This window comes from Periplaneta americana, chromosome 2 (genome assembly GCF_040183065.1).
Source record: "Periplaneta americana isolate PAMFEO1 chromosome 2, P.americana_PAMFEO1_priV1, whole genome shotgun sequence".
Taxonomy (NCBI): Eukaryota; Metazoa; Arthropoda; class Insecta; order Blattodea; family Blattidae; genus Periplaneta; species Periplaneta americana.
Genome location: NC_091118.1, coordinates 128,928,999 through 128,947,349, shown reverse-complemented (window position 1 = coordinate 128,947,349; position 18,351 = coordinate 128,928,999). Strand labels below are relative to the sequence as shown.

General features: G+C 34.4%; 1 protein-coding gene across 3 annotated transcripts in view; it reads right to left on the bottom strand.

The window, feature by feature from the left end:
* Window positions 1-18,351, bottom strand: part of Vps13 (vacuolar protein sorting 13C) — a 157,821-nt gene that overhangs the window by 130,615 nt on the left and 8,855 nt on the right. For all 3 annotated transcript variants that reach the window (XM_069818432.1, XM_069818433.1, XM_069818434.1), the window contains exons 3-10: window positions 15,784-15,981; window positions 14,845-15,068; window positions 12,860-12,998; window positions 10,045-10,164; window positions 6,883-7,009; window positions 5,784-6,018; window positions 2,769-2,895; window positions 1,693-1,939 (exon numbers count right to left, since the gene is read on the bottom strand). In XM_069818432.1, coding sequence (XP_069674533.1) covers window positions 1,693-1,939; window positions 2,769-2,895; window positions 5,784-6,018; window positions 6,883-7,009; window positions 10,045-10,164; window positions 12,860-12,998; window positions 14,845-15,068; window positions 15,784-15,981 — 1,417 coding nt within the window. The remainder of the gene's footprint in view (window positions 1-1,692; window positions 1,940-2,768; window positions 2,896-5,783; window positions 6,019-6,882; window positions 7,010-10,044; window positions 10,165-12,859; window positions 12,999-14,844; window positions 15,069-15,783; window positions 15,982-18,351) is intronic.

Sequence of the window (18,351 nt, the reverse complement as noted above, 5' to 3'; positions counted from 1 at the left end):
ATTTCATTCAAAAGATTAACTCGCAATATGACCAAAGATGTTAAAGCAAGTATAAATAACAGCGAGAGAAAAAAATGTTATACAATTATTACATTATACACTTGTTCCATAATATTACTATTTTAATTTTGTTCATTACTTCAAAGTGAATTAAGCATATCATATTTTTATTTTTTCCTTTAGAGTCTTAAATGTTTTAAAATGTTGTTTTTATAACGTGAAATATGCATCATTATTGTTCACAATATCTACAATGTTCAACTGAGGGGATCACAAACAAAGGGGTACAAGTGACATTTCTAAGAACATGAGTTAAATGCATCTAAGACAAACTAAAACATTTAAAATTTTAGTGGGAAAGAGATGCATCTTTTAACAACACCACACACTAAAATCGAAATAAAAAATTTCACTGAATCTATGAAATCTTAAACACTTTCAACCACATTTTCTCATAAATAACTTAAGTGCACTTATACCTCTTCGGTTCTGACTGCCTCAATTGAACTGGGAGTGTAGAAATATTTCTTAATCTTACCAATTTACTTTGAAAGAGAAGCATGTCTTATTGCCTGTGTTCTCTCAACATTTAATTAAAATTACGTTCTAGAGTTTATTTTAAATTGTCGAAAATTTTGTTTAACTTGAAACGAGCAGTGTTCATTCTCCGTTATCTAACACAGTTTAAACACAAAAATTAAATGGTATATTATCTGTATTGTTTCTTACGAGTTTAAATGCAATGTACATGGCATGATGGCATTGACCTTCAACAACCCAGGTGGAGGGGTTTGTTCAGAGCAACACAACTGCCACCTTGTTGTAGGGCGCAGAGTTGCAAGTTCCCATAATTCATGTAGTTTAAAATGCACGTTTTTCTGGAAAACTATTCAAAATATAGCAAAATGATATTTGATATTTTTGTTGCTCTTTACTCAAGGAATCACCCATCAGAATTATTGACATTACTTATGGTTCAGCCTATATATTACATTACTCCAATGAAGCAATGAAGAAATCATAATAGATTACACAATCAAGTAAGTACAATGACCAGCAGAGATCTCAATAAATCTATCTTCATTCTAAATATGGAACAGGTATGCTGGATATTACTTTACTGTAGTTTTATTTCATATTTTTTAATTAATAAAATGATGAAAGGAAGCTCATGTCCATTAGTGTCTCTCTATCTAGCAGGTAAGATACTTTTGTTTACAACCGAAGATTATTGTAAAATAGCATACATTGCTTGTCTATACTATTAATATTTAGGAGTCCCCAAATTTTGACATGTTGCATATGGATCTGACATAGATTATTTTGAGAATTATTACTGATCAATATTCATTATACTTGGTGTGTGGATAAGCTTCAGGGCTTCTACCGTGTTGTCTTGGTGTTGGTGGCTGACGTTTCGACCGCTGTGTTGTGGTCATCTTCAGAGCAGTTGTTGGATAAGGAAATAGTCTGCGAGCTAGTATATATATAGTAGTCTCGATGGGGAGAGTACTATATATATATCAGCTCGCAGACTATTTCCTTATCCAACAACTGCTCTGAAGATGACCACAACACAGCGGTCGAAATGTCAGCCACCAACACCAAGACAGCGCGGTAGAAGCCCTGAAGCTTATCCACACACCATGTACACCAGCCGCAGAAGCCTACGCGAAAATTCATTATACTTACTTTAAGGCATCAGCTGAAGGTCTCTGTTCAACACAACTGGAAACACTTTTGAGTTCAACACTTATTACTTGAGGAATTTGTAATGAATCATCTCGTACTTCCAGAGCAAGACAATTTAACATGAAACTCAAACGGACTTCAACAAATGTTTTTGGATATTGAGTAGGTTTCATGTTTTCTTGATAATCAATTGCACGGTACAGCTTTGCTTTCTCGTCAGGAGTCATGGCATCTTCAAACTTCTTTGCTGTAAATAATAATTTTTTTCATACAGATTTGCAAGTCACTTAGGTTGAGATTATACATTTTTCTACAAATCAGAACACCAATCGTGATTTCTATGACAGTAATCAATTCAGACTAGTACAGATCCAGAAACGAAATTTATAGGAGAAGAAGATGAAAATTTAAAGTTTGATAATGGAGAAGAATTAGAACATCTATTGAATGCACTTGTTCTATTTGGTGGAGCAAAAATATTACAAAAAATATAAAATTACAAGTATATAAAACCATAGTCCAAAGTATTCTAACATATGGAGCTGAAGTTTGGCAAATTCCAACTAGGGAAACAAAAAGGATTTTAAGTACAGAAATCGATGTCCTAAAATCAGCTGGGAAAGCTAAAATGGAAAAAATGAGAAATAGACGAATACAAGAAATTATGAAAGTGCAATATGAAGCAGACATTACAGATATAATAGAAAGAAAAAGGCTACAGTGGTATCACAAGAATGCCAGAACAATGATTACCAAAAATAATTATGGAATTGATCCCATCAGAAAGAAGGAAAAAAAGACGACCAAAGAAAACTCGGATGGAGGGTGTAGTAACAGCTATGAATGCTCGAGGATTAGAGCCAGGCCAAAGGATGAACAGAGGAGTGGCGTTTGGTTTCCAGAAGATGGCGACAGTTGTTATGACACCGTAATGATTGGATGATATTTCGTCTGTAACTGAAGTTACACATTCACAATGCTGATCATTGGAACTTGATATTTTCCATACAATTATAAATTAAGGTAAAGGAGTTGTAAATAGCAACTCTCTCAAATAGACAAATGAGAATGCAAACCTATTGCTGCTGCAGTAAGAGCCTCTTCTTCCTTGGTCTGCGTGCTGCCTCCAAACCAACCGCTGAACCAGCCTGAACTTGACTTTTGTTTCTTCAATTCCTGTTCTTTGCGATCCATGCGTTCCACCTGAATCAGTCATGGATAATTCTATAATAAACCCTGATCAGATTTCTTCCCAATAAATTTAAAGATACAATGTACGAGGCGCATCCAGAAAGTAAGTTTCCCCATTTTTTAAAAAAAAAAAAAAAGAACACACACTTTCAGGAAAACATTTATTGGCAACAGGTACAGCAATGTTTCAGCTATTTTTCAACATAGTCACCATCAGAATTGAGATACTTGTCTTATAGAGGGATCAACTTTTGTATCCCTCTGTCGTAGAACTCTGCCGCCTGTGAATGGAACCAGCGTGTGACAGACGTCTTCAGCTATTCGTCGTTTCCAAAACGCTCACCGGAGGACAGGAATTTCTTGAGGTGCAAGAAAACGTGAAAATCGCTGGGAGCAAGATCAGGACTGTAGGGTGGTTGATCAAACAACTCCCAGCCAAATTCCGTCAAAACAGCTGCTGTGCGCCGAGCCGTATGTGGACGAGCATTGTCATGGAGGAACACAACACCTGCAGTAAGCATTCCACGCCTCTTGTTTTGAATGGCACGTCGCAATTTTCGCAGTGTTTCACAGTAACGGTCAGCGTTCACTGTTTCACCTTTTGGAAGGAAGTCAATGAGCAGAATGCCCTTCCTGTCCCAGAACACCGTGCACATCACTTTCCATACCGACAGCGTCTGTTTGAATTTCGTCCTGACCGGAGATCCACTATGCTGCCAATGCATTGACTGCTGCTTGGTTTCCTGGGTGAAGTGCGAAATCCAAGTCTCATCGCCCGTGACGATCCTGTCGAGCAACTCGTCGCCATCATCGTGATACCGTTGCAGAAATGTCAGTGCTGCTCCTAAACGTTCCATTTTGTGTTCGGGTGTCAGGTTTTTCGGCATCCACCTGGCACACACTTTTTTGAACAGCAGGTGCTTAGTGACAATCTCATGCAACAAGGATCGCGATATCTGCGGAAAATGGCTACTCAGCTCCGTAATCGTGAAGCGACGGTTCTCCATGATGCACTGCCGCACCAGCTCAACACGACCATCATTGATGAGGGACGGTCGCCCACTGCGCTCTTCATCATGGACACTTTGACGACCTTTGGAAAACTGCCTACACCAGCGACGCACCATCTGCTTGCTCATGATGTTCGGCCCATAGACCTGACAGAGCTGCCGATGAATTTCAATTGGCGCAATGCTTTGTGCATTAAAGAACTTTATCACCGACCGAACCTCGCAGGCAGCGGGAGAAGGAATAAGAGCTTCCATTTCGGACCACTGCTGCCATGCTACTGGCACCAGACAGGACCTGTCTGGCTGGCATATGATTGATACGTCATAGATCTGCTACGCATGCGCAATTGACACGGCTAATTACGTTTACTTCCAAGGGGAAAAAATCGGGAAACTTACTTTCTGGATGTGCCTCATATATTATGTCAATACACTGCCTAATGTGGAGATTTAAACATCTAAAAAATTACAAATATATTAATCACACGAAAGATTTAGACACCAGCTCTAAACAACATGTCAGTCAAAGAACTTTTAATACTTGGAAATGAAAAAGTGCAATTCATACAGCTGGACAATAAAATTAGAACTGAATGTGTACCAGTAGTAGAAGTAAAAATGCTTTAATTATTAATAAAAGTTGTTGTTGTTTTCTAATGCCAGGCGTTTGACAATAAAGTCATTTGACCTCTTGCACTCCAATATTTTTCAAAGATATTATCATGACCAGCCACTGAAGCACAGATTTTGAGGTGTTCCGAATCCATTTCTTGATTTGAGTTGCACAATGGACAGTTAGGGGACTGATATATTCCAATTCTATGCAGGTGTTTGGCCAAACAATCCTGGCCTGTTGCCAATCTAAATGCAGCTACAGACAATTTTCGTGGTAAATCGTTATTAATAAAAGTAACAAAAAGGCTGGCATTATGAATTCCATTTCTGAAATAGGGACATCAGTAAGGACAGAATTCATTACCCCAGTAATGACTGACTGACTGATTGATTGGATTGATTGGTTTAAAAGGAAGCATTATTAACACATTTACTTATTTATTTATTTAAAAGGGAGCACGCTTTCAGACACTTAGAAAGTTTTAGAATCTTCCAAAATCAGGACTTTACTTCTTGTGGGATCATATCTCTGTAAGAGGATGAATCTTTATCATTTATTATAAATTAGCTTTTTTTTTTTTTACTGGTAACTTTACAAAGATCATATACAGAGTGGAAGTGAGATAATCCTGCAGATTGCAAGGGGCAATAGGGTACACTCAAATGAATAGAAAATTTAAATTACATTTTGTGATTAAACGCATGGTTAATTAGAAAACTGAATTGGAAGTTTCAGCAGTCTGGCAACATTGCCGCTAACAGTGCTCTTTCTTCTCGTAATACAGATGTAAGAGGTCAATGAACTCAGGTCTGTCTCCGTACGTGAACTACCTCGTGCCCCCATCTCTGGCTACAACACTGCAATCTGATTGCATCATTCAATGGCTTGAAATTAATGGTTTTTAAATTAAGTTTACACGAAAACCGTCCATGCTATTGAAATATACCAGAAGGATAAATGATTCTTTGTTACATTTTCTATCTATATGGACAAAACTCACGATCCTACTCACAATAGCTACCAAATAAGAGGGTGTTAAACATTTGGGAAAAAAATAATTTTTCTGAGAAAACTATAAACTTTCCACCAATATGGTACTGTATTACACGTTTTTGTTACATACAACATGAGCTATTCACTCTGAAAATTTGCAGGATTATTTCACTTCCACTCTGTATAATGTAATTAAAATTATTGTATGTGAAACAATAGAGACAAATGCAAAACTATGTATAAAGTGAAACTTCTTATAAAATTATGAATGCTTAACTTACATCCATTTCAATCTTCTGTCTGATGAGAACAATATTCATAACATCCAAAATTTTCTCACAATTATCAAGTGTGACTTGAACATCGCTTGGCAGTTTGCGTGTAGTTAACTTGATTTGATAATTTTCAGCATATGAACGACACACTCGTCGGAATTGGGCCATATGTTCCCAATTCCAATTCCGCCGCCGACGACGAACTGTTTCTTCAAGAATGCAAGTATATGCAAAGTGCCACCTGAGAAAAAAAAACAGCAGCATGAAATAAATTATTGTTATGGTGCAGCAGCATCAGCAATAGCAGTAACAGTAGTAGTAAGAGAAACAGTAGTAACTACCACTGCCAGTTAGTTGAAGTATTGGGACACTTTCTGTTAGGAAACCCTTCTTCTACTTTTTAATTTAATTACGAATCAATAATAAAAAAAGAGCACTAATAGCCAAATGACTAGAGCATTGACTTTCCACAGTGGTAACCTGAATTCGAATCCAGCGGGACCAACTGAAATTTGTGGTGGACAAAGATGATGCTTAGTGATGGGTTTTTGAAGGGTACTTCCGTTTCCACTACTGGAATTTCAACATTGTTCATGCCTTCATGTCGGCTGAAAGAACTGCAAGTTTCGAGACAATGTCCGTTATATGTGGACACTTAGGCAATTGATGCAAGTCAAGTGCCCGCTATTAGTTAAAAAAAATAAAACGCAAAATAATAAAAGTCCTCTATCATTTACTCAGAAATATGTACGAACAGCAGACAATCACAAAAAAGCGAGAATTCCTCACAATATGTTCGACTAAATATGATGTTCTACTTGTAAGAATATGGAAAAAAAAGTAAGAAAACACAACTCACACAAAAATAAGAATGAAAAATGATTATCTCCCAAATAAGAAACCAAACCCATATTATCAGAACATGGAGATGAAGAAACTACAAGTGTACCTTGGACGAGATAATATCATTGAAAATATGACAATGTAAATCTTTCATACAAAAATCACTTAAGAATATAAACATATTACGTTACAATTTAGAAAAAATACTCGAATGAGTATCATAAAATTCTATTTTCTACTCTTACATTATATTCTAACTTACCATGCTTTGTAATGACCTCTATAGCTGGACACAAATGGTCGGTATTTTCTGTATGGAGCTCCTACACTCATTCTTTCAAATGACTCTAATAGATCAATCAAATCATGATACTGAAATCTGCTTATTCCTGTAAAACACGAAAGAAAAATTATTTATACATTCATTGATACAACATTAAAATTTCATTTAAGTACGTAGTTAACAAATGATCAAGGACAGGCATAGCATGAAATATTTTACAAATGCGAAAGACTAATACATCTAGCATCATTGTAACATTGCAAAGTTGGGCAGGTCTAAAAATGTAGTTTTTAAAATAATTTTTACATACTTAGAACGAACAATTCTAGCGAAATTTCCTCATCATGATAATGAAAAGTCATCTTCCCTTCCCTTGAAACACTCCAGTGGGTAAGAGTACAGGACCGAAGTTATATCCATTCCCTAATTTTCCTATATCGCATCATCAATACTTCTTTGCCTAACTACCTCTTAGTGTGTTTTAATTTCTTGTCCTCATATCACAGTCTGGGTATTCGTTCTAAAAATGACCCTTAATTATCTATGACTTGCCATAAAACAGCTCACTATTCTTCCTCTTTCACAGCATAAGCAATTCGTTTCTGGAACTTCTTACCCAGCTCCCTCAGAAACTGTCGAATAATATTGCAATTTAAAAGTAAATTATTCAAACACACCCTCTCGTGGGTACTCACCTTGTCGTGGTGACAAAGAAGTACCCACATAAGCTGCATTAACACCAACGCAGTCCCACTATATTTTTACTGAATAGACTACAGTGGACTATTATTGCGAGTCCAACGATGGCATATCTTTAATCTGTGCTTCAGTGGCTGGCCATGATAATATCTTTGAAAAATATTGGAGTGCAAGAGGTCAAATGACTTTATTGTCAAATGCCTGGCATTAGAAAACAACAACAACAGTGGACTATAGTAGACTTTATGTTGTCAGCAAACAGTTGGATGCATTAAGAAGATTGAAGATTGAAACACGTGACCAGTACTAAGCCACATAACTCCTAGCTTTAGATTTAATTTTCCCGTTCCTTTATCATATCATGATTGTTGTATGTACTTCATGTACTTTTATCATTGAAATTATAAATCTTCATTGTAATCCTACAAATTGTTAGTACATATTATTTTACTCATTTTTCTGAAAATGTTTTTTTCTTCCTCATTCATGTTTAATTTTCCTTGTGTGTATGTAATTTTCCCCAATGTCGTACAGTTATAATTTACGTTTGAATTTGTAATATTGGTTCACTTACCACTTGCATATTCACTGAGTGTATCTTCTAAGCCTTATATTATTTTGTAATTATTATTTAGTATGTTTGCATTATTTTACTCAAGTAGTGCTTCTATGACCATATCAGTTTTTTAGTATTCTTTAAATATTAATCTATAATCATTAACTTGTATTACTGCAAATTGTATCAGCTTCTTTTGTTTCTGGCTAAGTGGAAGAGAAGGCCTGATGGCCTTAACTTCGCCAGAATAAATATTATTATTATTATTATTATTATTATTATTATTATTATTATTATTATTATTATTATCATCATCATCATCATTATCTTTTTTATCTACCTGGTAAATTAAAACTACGTAAATAAGAAGTTCTTAAATGTTTAAATATTTAACAATTTTTCACTTTCTACAGTATCTACTTTCAGGTGCAGATAGTTTGACTGACTAAGATATTTTCTGGCATCTGTAAGCAGAAAGAGTACGAAAATTCCACATGTCCTGCATTGTCATAAATGTCGTGAGTAAAACTGCAGCTTCCTCAGAAGTCTGTAGATTTTGTTTCACTTGTTAAAAATAATAACCAGGCATATGCCACTGAATTCTTCTCTAAATTTACTTTCAGCTAATGATGTTTAAATAACATTGCGATTCTTTTACTTATTGCCAATGTACTGACATGATTCTGCACTTACAAAATAAGAAAAATTGATTCAATTCTTATAGAATAACTATATATGTGACAGTATTGAAATCATTTTAACCTGTTAGCCTTAAATGACTATTATCCAAGTTTATTTTAAATACGGATTAAAAAGTGAAAATCATTATTACGAAATAAATAAAAATAAAGTCTCAAGCATGCTTGTTGCATTCTTCTTCACAGCTTAGGCTCTCTGACTTATTGTGGTTCAGTATTTCATTCTTTTCTCGGTCTTCTTAAATTTCTCCTTCAAATTGGCTGGTATTTCAATATTACTTACTGTATAGTATGAGATAGTATTAATTCTCCCTACATTTTCTAGTTCTTCTTCTTATATTTTTTCATTATTTCACTTTACCTTGTAATAATTCCTATCAGACACACCTGGATGGCAGATGGTAGAGTGGATACTGATAATAAGGACCTGAGGATCAACTAGGTATCCAGTGTCTACTGCTTTATAACAGCTGAATTATTCTTCCTCCAGGTGAAATAAATATAGAGAGCACAAGCTTTACGTTAAAAATGAAGTCTTCAACAGCAGAACATGACAGTAGAAAAAGCAAGCTGTCTCTGGTGTTAAATACAGAAAATGACCATGAAGGAAAAATGAAATACTGTACACTTTTAGAGTGAAAAATAATATAAATGTGCATAGTTTAACAGCTCATTATTTGGAAAGACCATAACAAAAAACTTCAATACCATATTAGTCCCAAATGAATACTTTTCTCCCAAAAAAATAATATTCTCCTAAATATTAACACTGTTTTACTCAATAAGTAGGCCTACTATCGATTCTGATTCTTATTCTTACCATTAGAGAAACTGATAAGAAATGATTTATCCCTTTGCAGTTCAATAAAATGTGCGGTTTTCTTCCAAATCAAATAAAAAGATTAACATATATTGTTATTTCCTGTCATTAGGAAATATGGCAATGTTGCTCCACGATATTTGAATTTATCCACATTTTCAAATGATAAATTTCCAATTTTTATATTTTCTTTCCTTACTATGTACTAGTCACGAGACATAATCATATACTTCGTCTTTTCGGAATTTACTTCCAAACCTATCTCTTAACTTGCTTCAAATAAAATTCCCGTCGTTTTCCCTAATCATTTGTGGATTTTCTCATAACATATTCACATCATCCGCATAAACAAGCAGCATTAAACTTACCTATAGACAATTTTTCCATATTCAGACTGAGCTGGGCCTTTGGGATGGTGTAATTTGAGCCATCATATTCAGGTTTTGGATTCAACCGTAATTGAGCTGATGAGTTGATTGGTCCAAGCACTTTAAAAAGAATTAAAGTAGCATTACTCTTAATATACTCATAATTATACTAAATTAATATTTTCTTGTATATTAGAAGCTCATAAACTGATATTTTAAATGTATACACAATTGAATAATGAACTAAATATACAATTTGGACCAAATTAATGCAATAAAGTAACAAACCGTATTAGGAAGAATATTAGGCCTACATTCATTTTATTACACTGATCAAAATCGTATTAAAATCACTTCACTTTTTTTTATTATTCCTTCACTTTCATAAATGGAAATGATCTTAACTTGCAAATTACGTACTTACAAATAGCTTTTAGAGAACCCGGAGGTTCATTGCTGCCCTCACATAAGCTATCAGTCCCTAGCATCATATCCTATCTTCCTCAAATCCATTTTAATATTATCCTCTCATCTACGTCTCAGCCTCCCCAAGTCTTTTTTCCCCTGCCCATCTCAAAAATATCTGGATTTAGTGTTCCTAATTATGTTAGGTGAAGAATACAATGCGTGCAATTCTGCACTGTGTAACTTTCTCCATTCTCCTGTAACTTTATTCCTCTTAACCCCAAATATTTTTCTAAGGACCTTATTCCCGAATATCCTTAACCTCTGCTCCTCTCTCAAAGTGAGAGTCCAAGTTTCACAACCATACAGAAAAACTAGTAATATAACTGTTTCATATATTCTAACTTTCAATTTATTTTTGAAGCAGACTAGATGACAAAAACTTCTCAACCAAATAATAGCAGGCATTTCTCATATTTATTCTGAGTTTAATTTCCTCTCAACTGTCATTTATATTTGTTACTTTGCTCCAAAATATTTGAATTGTTCCATCTTTTCAAAGAACAAATTTCCAATTTCTACACTTCCATTTCGCACTATGTTCTATCACGAGACATAATGATATTCTTTGTTTTTTCGGGATTTACTTCTAAACCTATCTCATAACTTGCTTCAAGCAAAATTTCCGTGTTTTTCCTAATAGTTTGTGAATTTTCCCCTAACATATTCACATCATCTGCATAAACATGCATCTGATGTAACCTGTTCAATTCCAAACTCTTTCTGTTCACCTGGCTTTCCTAAGGGTATATTCTAGAGCAAAGTTAAAAAGTAAAAGTGATAGTGCATCTCCTTGCTTTAGCCCACAGTGAACTGAAAAATCGTGAGACAAAAACAGGCCTATATGTTCTGGTCTGCTGTATGTTTCAATGAGACACATTTTAACTAGCTTCTTGGGAATACCAAATTCAATGAATATTATATAAAACTTCTCTCTTAACCGAACCATATGCCTTTCTGAAATCTATGAATAACAGATTTATTGTGCCCTTACACTTCCATTTTTGCTCCATCATTTGTCGAATACAAAAAATCTTATCAATAATCGATATATTATGCCTAAAACCACGGTGAGACCTTAACTTTCATTCTTAGAAAAAATAGTACAGCGTTGCGCTTATCACTTTTCCTCATAACAAATTTGATTCACATAAAGAATTTCTGTTGCAGGAAAACTCTTTAGAATAACTGTATCACACACTTCAAAATAAAGACAGAGTATAGTAACTAAGAAGAGAGTTATTTTACAGATTTACCAATATATATCTGTGAACTGCCTGTGTATCAGTATACTATTTATTGCATTCAGAATTCTGAAACAATAATTAATTCAATTTGAAATTATTGTATATATGTTCCATAATACTGGCATTTAATAATATGGCGTAAAATTCTATGAACTGAAGAGTGAAATATATTTTTAAGAAACTGACAATAAACATTGCTGAAGACACAAGACTGTTATAAATTTGTTTCTGTTAAATCCAGTTTTTAAGTTGAAACATTTGAACCAGCATTAATCCGACTTGTCTTCATACTGCTCTCAAAACTACATAGGAAAAAAAAAAAAAAAAAAGCATTTCAAGTTGAATACGCCGATATTACAGCATTAAAAATATGACAACTATATGTTTGTAAGTTTCTTAATATTTTCATTTTTACAGAAACAAGGAACTAAAGTGGTAAAATAACGTGATGTAACAAACAGTAAATAGACGTTGAAATACATTATATTTCAAAGAAAGTCGTTTTATTGTTTGAAAGGACGACGTTTTACTTAAGTTTTCATAGGCCTAGACATTACATTGTTTATTGTACATTTGTAATTATGTATACCTAAGTAAAATAAAACAATAATTGGTCAAAGAACATCAATAATCTTACATTTATTATAACTAAATCACTGAACTCTATGTGTATTCGCATATATAAATTCAGTGGACAGTAAAACTTAGGTATAATATATTATATTATAACCAAACATTCATTTAGTAATGTATAACAGTGAAATTAGTAACAACAACCATGGCGCTACAGCCTTTTAAGGGCACAGACCAATCAGCCAGCTGCTAGTCTCAAGTCCACATGCCAAAGCAGAGGTGAACGATCATCCAGCCAGAAAGCAGGTATCATGTGGCTAGCAGATGATCCCCTCAACTGTTATAGCTGGCTTCCATAACTGAAATTTGCTACTTATCATAGCTCCTCAAGTGCATCACAAGGCTGGAAATTTCATGAGAAAATTTTTTCCCCCATGAGGACACGAACTAGCATGTTTTCTGTAACATGAATGAGTCTCAAGCAGGATGTCTTAGACCACAATGCGGGACAAGAACATGTATTTACTTACTATATTTATAATCTTTAGGTTGCTCCTGTTTGGTGCAAATTCCCTTTTTGAACATGTCCTTCATGTCTGTGGCCTCCCGACCCGAGAAAAACATGGACTGAGGGTTCCAGTACAAGGCAAGACCTTCCAGATTTAATACCTGAAAAATATAAATGACAACAAAGGTTTAAGAAACAGAACATAAGTATAAGTATAAATGATATATAGCATAAATTCATTCAAGATAATGATTGGTTGGAACATCACAGAATGCAATCATGATCATAGAATTTTTAACTGCACTTTCGACTGAAGACTAATTCTGTAGATAATTAATTTCTCTGACATAAAGGTATCTAGACACAGGTACAAGAAGAAGAATATTGTTATAGTAGATTTCAAGTAAATAGTCATTGTGTGTTATTTCTTCAAATATTCTAATGTTATTTTAAAGTCATTTCAGAATAAGTAGCCTAAGAACAAAAAAATAATTCAATTGTTTTTTGTATGTTTTGCTAATAAACTAGAACGTTAGCTAGTGGCTAGAACGTTGGAGTTATAATCCTGTGGACTCAGGTTCGATTTCCGATGTAATCCCAATTTATAATGTGTTGGGCAAGTTCATGATCAAGGTAACACAGGGGTTTTTTTTCCGAGAGCTCTGGTCCCCCTGTGGCATTCCAACAAATTTCTACTATCACCTCATCTCATCGCAGATGTAATGTAGACCAGTCTCCCAGAGCGCACTCTGGGTAACAACTCTGTCGGTAAATTGGTCTGCACAACAGGCTTGATATGGGCGAATATTTTTGCTACCGAGTGATCCTTTAAGTTTAAATTTTTAAATTATGAATGTAAAAATCCAGAAATTTGATTAAAAAAAAAAAAGACATGTAACTCAAATTCGGAGAATTTTAGTAATCTGTACAGTAGTGGCAAAAAAACCGGACCAATCCTTGTAGCTGATTTCAGAGCCTTGTTCACTCCAGAGCACGATATAGACTGGTAACTAAAACTTTCGTGGTTCGAATCCTGCCTGGGAAGGAAACTTTTTTTTGTTCCTTATTCAAATTTATTCCCAATACTTTTCCATTGTTGGTAAAATTCATGTTCTGGGAATAATAAGTTAATTAAGTAGTAAAATATCGCTGCAATCATAAAGTATTGGGAATAAATTGGAATAAGGAACAAAAAAAAAGTTTCCTTCCCAGGCAGGATTCGAACCACGAAAGTTTTAGTTACCAGTCTATCGTGCTCCGGAGTGAACAAGGCTCTGAAATCAGCTGCAAGGGTCGGTCCAGTTTTTTTTTTGCCACTACTGTACGTAAATTTACGTTACAGGGTACTTTCTGTGTCCCATATGGTTGAGTTTCTATTAGGTTTATTATTTTTTTCTTTGTTGTACTAATTTGGGTATATACAGTAATGGTTGTTGGAAATGTTCATTTTGTGATTACAATTTAATTTGAAGACTTCATTTGTGAGATAAGTTTTAATGTAGTATTAAAACGACAACCTTCACGCAATATTTATTTTTAATAAGTAGAAACGTGAGTGTACTCAAGCAATAAACACATCTAAAGTGACTAACTGTCCTGTATGAAACTTTGCAGTTTAAGAAAACATATATCACGTGTATCATTCTCACAAGAACTTACTCAGCTGACTCAAGAGACATTGAATATGAATGAAGTCCAATCAATAGATGGGAACAAACAGAAGGCATGTCAAAATCTAACTTCCTTCACATGAAAATTACAAAAAAAAAAGTGTATTTTCGTGTAATTCTTGATATAGATTTTTTTGCAGTATCACATATTTTTTCTTCCTCTCTACATGAGATAATAAAACAGGAAGTTAAGAACTTCACTCAAATTTTAAAGTTTCATTAGAAATCAGTCGTAGCAAGTCTCAATTCTTACAGGAAACAATTTACTGTAAAGAAGACAAGTTCAAACAGAAGCAAACTAGAAATTTTGGTAAATTGGAAGAAAAACATTTTTTACCTTATAGATCATAGTCGCTGCATCCTGGACAACACAAGCCTTCCAGTTCTCATCAGTTGTGTGCACAGAAAGGTTGTGAAGTGTTATACCCAGAGAGAAAGGCTGTTCTGGTTTAGTGACTTTATCCTCAAAACGGACATGTATGTTCGAGATCTTCACTTGCACATTTTTGATGATCTGGGTCGCAAGTTTCTCCACAAATGTATCATCTGGCTTCGGTTTATCTATATTCATGAAAAAAAAAATGGTACAAAGTTAATTTCAGTTATTTACACATATTAAAACTACGAAACAAGAATATTAACAGCCATAAATATCAATAAATCTCATCATGCACTTCACAAATGCCACAAACAGCATGTTACTTCTTCTTTATGAACGTCATGAAGATCTTCAACAAGAAACACATCATCTTGCATGAGTTGAAAAATGTATTAAGGTGGATGGTGAAATTTTTGGGAATGCATTGCCACCTTATACCTACATCGGCAATATCAAATTCAAGATACTATATAGCTTAAAATTTAAAAAGTTCAAGGTTGACAACTGTCTGGTATAAACTATATACCAATATTCATCATATGAACTTCTTTGTTCAAAATGACCAACACTTGATCTCTAAGAATATTAATCTTTCCCACTGGGACACCCTATGTATTTTTCAATTGTCCTATAAACATGATAAGTGAATAATTATTGCCAAGAACAGTTTTATTTTCTAGGTGGCAATATCTTTTCATTGGGCAAAGATATATTTCTGTTTCTCAAGACTTCCTAATTTAAGAAAATATCCTAATATTATGTTTAGTTTCTATAATCGTGCAGGGTATATTACAGTATAGCTTACTGGTGCCATGAGAGTAAGGAACAGTGCGTCCAATTTGTACTCTTCTGGACTAAGTAAGATGAAATTTGAAGTTTCAAAAATTATTCACTTACCTTTCTCCTTTTCCCGTTTCTTGGCTTCTTCAATTTTAGTAAGCTCTGCCTGTTTGGCTTCCTGGCTCCACTTTTCCTCCTTGATAGGATCATATTTCACTTCCTGATTAGGCACGACTAACAGGAACAAGCCTTCTATTGTCGCCTCAACAGGTGCACTGTATAAATTCTTCCATGGAATCTTCAACACGAGTTTGCCTGCAAATTCATAGCTATTTGTAATGAATAGTTAAATATGATAAATGTCACCAACACATAATGTCGTGATGTCAAATTTTATACACAGAAGCTTTTTTTTAACTCAACACACCAGAACACCATTTAGGAATCTCGTCAACAAAGACGTAAGTTTGCAGGCAAGAGGAAAACAGGGAGAACAAGGGTAATACAAGAAGAACAAAAGGGACACAAAGAGAACAAAATGAAGATAAGGAGAAGACAAGGCGCACAAGGGAAAGACAAGGAGAACAAGAGGAAGAGAATGAGAACAAGGGGCATACAAGAAGAACAAGGAGAGAGGGGTTGCATTGTTATGTGACTGTCAATTCTTAAGTTACACCTCCCATACCTAGTGAAGAGGAAAACGTAGTTCTACATAAAAAAAATCTAATGTAGTTGCAGATAAATGAAATAATGCAAATTGGTGCGATGAGAGAGGTTTTTTGAAAAAAATTAGATGTGCTGGATTTACATGTATATATTATAAAGAAATAGCAATGACGTAGATTTTGCCACTGCTTGAAATAACGTGATTCTTATATGACAATACCCAAATGTACAGGAGAAAAGACCGACATATTATTTATTAAAAATCAGTAAAAATGAAATGCCTTCTAATAAATGTATTTATTTTATTGGGTTATTTTACTGTGCTGATCAACATCTAGATTATTTAGCGTCTGAATGATATGAAGGTGATAATGCCGGTGAAATGAGTCCAGGGTCCAACACCGAAAGTTACTCAGTATTTGCTCGTGTTGGGTTGAGGGAAAACCCCGGAAAAAACCTCAACCAGGTAACTTGCCCCGACCAGGATTCGAACCCGGGCCACCTGGTTTCGCAGCCAGACGTGCTGACCATTACTCCACAGGTGTGGACCCTTCTAATAAATATAAGTTTAAAATTAAGCAAGTATCGAACTATAACGCCTTTATTGTTCTTACTACATACATAAAACGCTGTATGTAATTTATATTCACTTCTACAAAGTGTTCAGCCATTTCTTGCAAAGGAGCACATGGTCTTTAAAAATAATGTGAATCTTTACATATTAATGTAATGTCTCCAAGTCATTCTCTTTAAATGTCCTCTAAACCAAAAGATGACGAAAGTGAGATCACGGGATTGTATAGGCTAACAAACAGAACCCCTGCAAAACCTATCCACTGTTTACTTAAAATCCCATTTAAATTGTGCCGGGGAAGAAGAAGAAGAAGAAGAAGAAGAAGAAGAAGAAAAAAAAACTGATTTTATTGAAATCTCTTCGATAGTTACACGTGAAATTTATAATGAAAAGAGACGATTATGAAACACATTTTCTTGAGGACTCCTGTTTCTCTTAATTACTGACTCAAGAGTAAGTCCCTCGGACCTGTCAGTCAGTACTGTAATATATCCTTTGGAATTTTGCAAAATAAAATTTTGATCAACCACATCAGATGAACAGACTGAGAGAAAGCAAGAGAAATCTAAAAACAACCTTCTCTCGTCTGCTACATTTGCACAGAGCCATTTATAGGCCTATATATTAAATTTCTTTATAAGGACATCAGACTGCCTTTACAAAATATAGCAATAATAGTGCAATCATCAGCTCAGAGAGAAATCTTAAAAAAAATTACTATGTAAATCAACAATTAAATTTAGAGATGATATGACAATAAAATACACAATTTGGTTAATTTTCCAACAGTGTTCATTATAATTCATAAAATACATAACATTAAAAGGCAGTATAACAGCTGTAGGAACACGTATGCTAGAGATGATATATAAATGGTTATGCAATATTCCTATACGTGCTATGTGTAGAATGAGTGACGAGGTGCTGACGTGACTGACAATATTGTATTCATACACAATACATAAATATACAATGAAGATAAAGAATGACTAGCTGGATTGCTAACTCATAACTAAAACTCTAATCAAAGCTAATTCAAACTGACCTAACCTACGAAAATAGTATGTTAACAGCAAGGATCTTGTTAATTGCACCGATGTGGCTTTAGCCTTGATTTTTACTGAGAAGGGAACTGTTAATGAACATGTCAAAACCTCTTCTCAAACTGATCATACAGACTTCCACAACAGACGAGTACAAAAAAAAAAATTGTTGCCATTCTAATGGGTGTGAAAATTTACTTGGAATGATGATTAAGAAACAATGGTGCGTACTTGGTGAGAGCAACTGAGTCATCAGACGTGAATGTCTCTGCTACCTCGTGACATAAGAGATGACCTTGTGGCTCATGTACATAATGCCCTTTGTTAGGTGAACGAGAACTATATGCTCACGGTCAGATGGTACTTAATTTTTTGATAATCTTCCAAAGATTTAATTTCGCA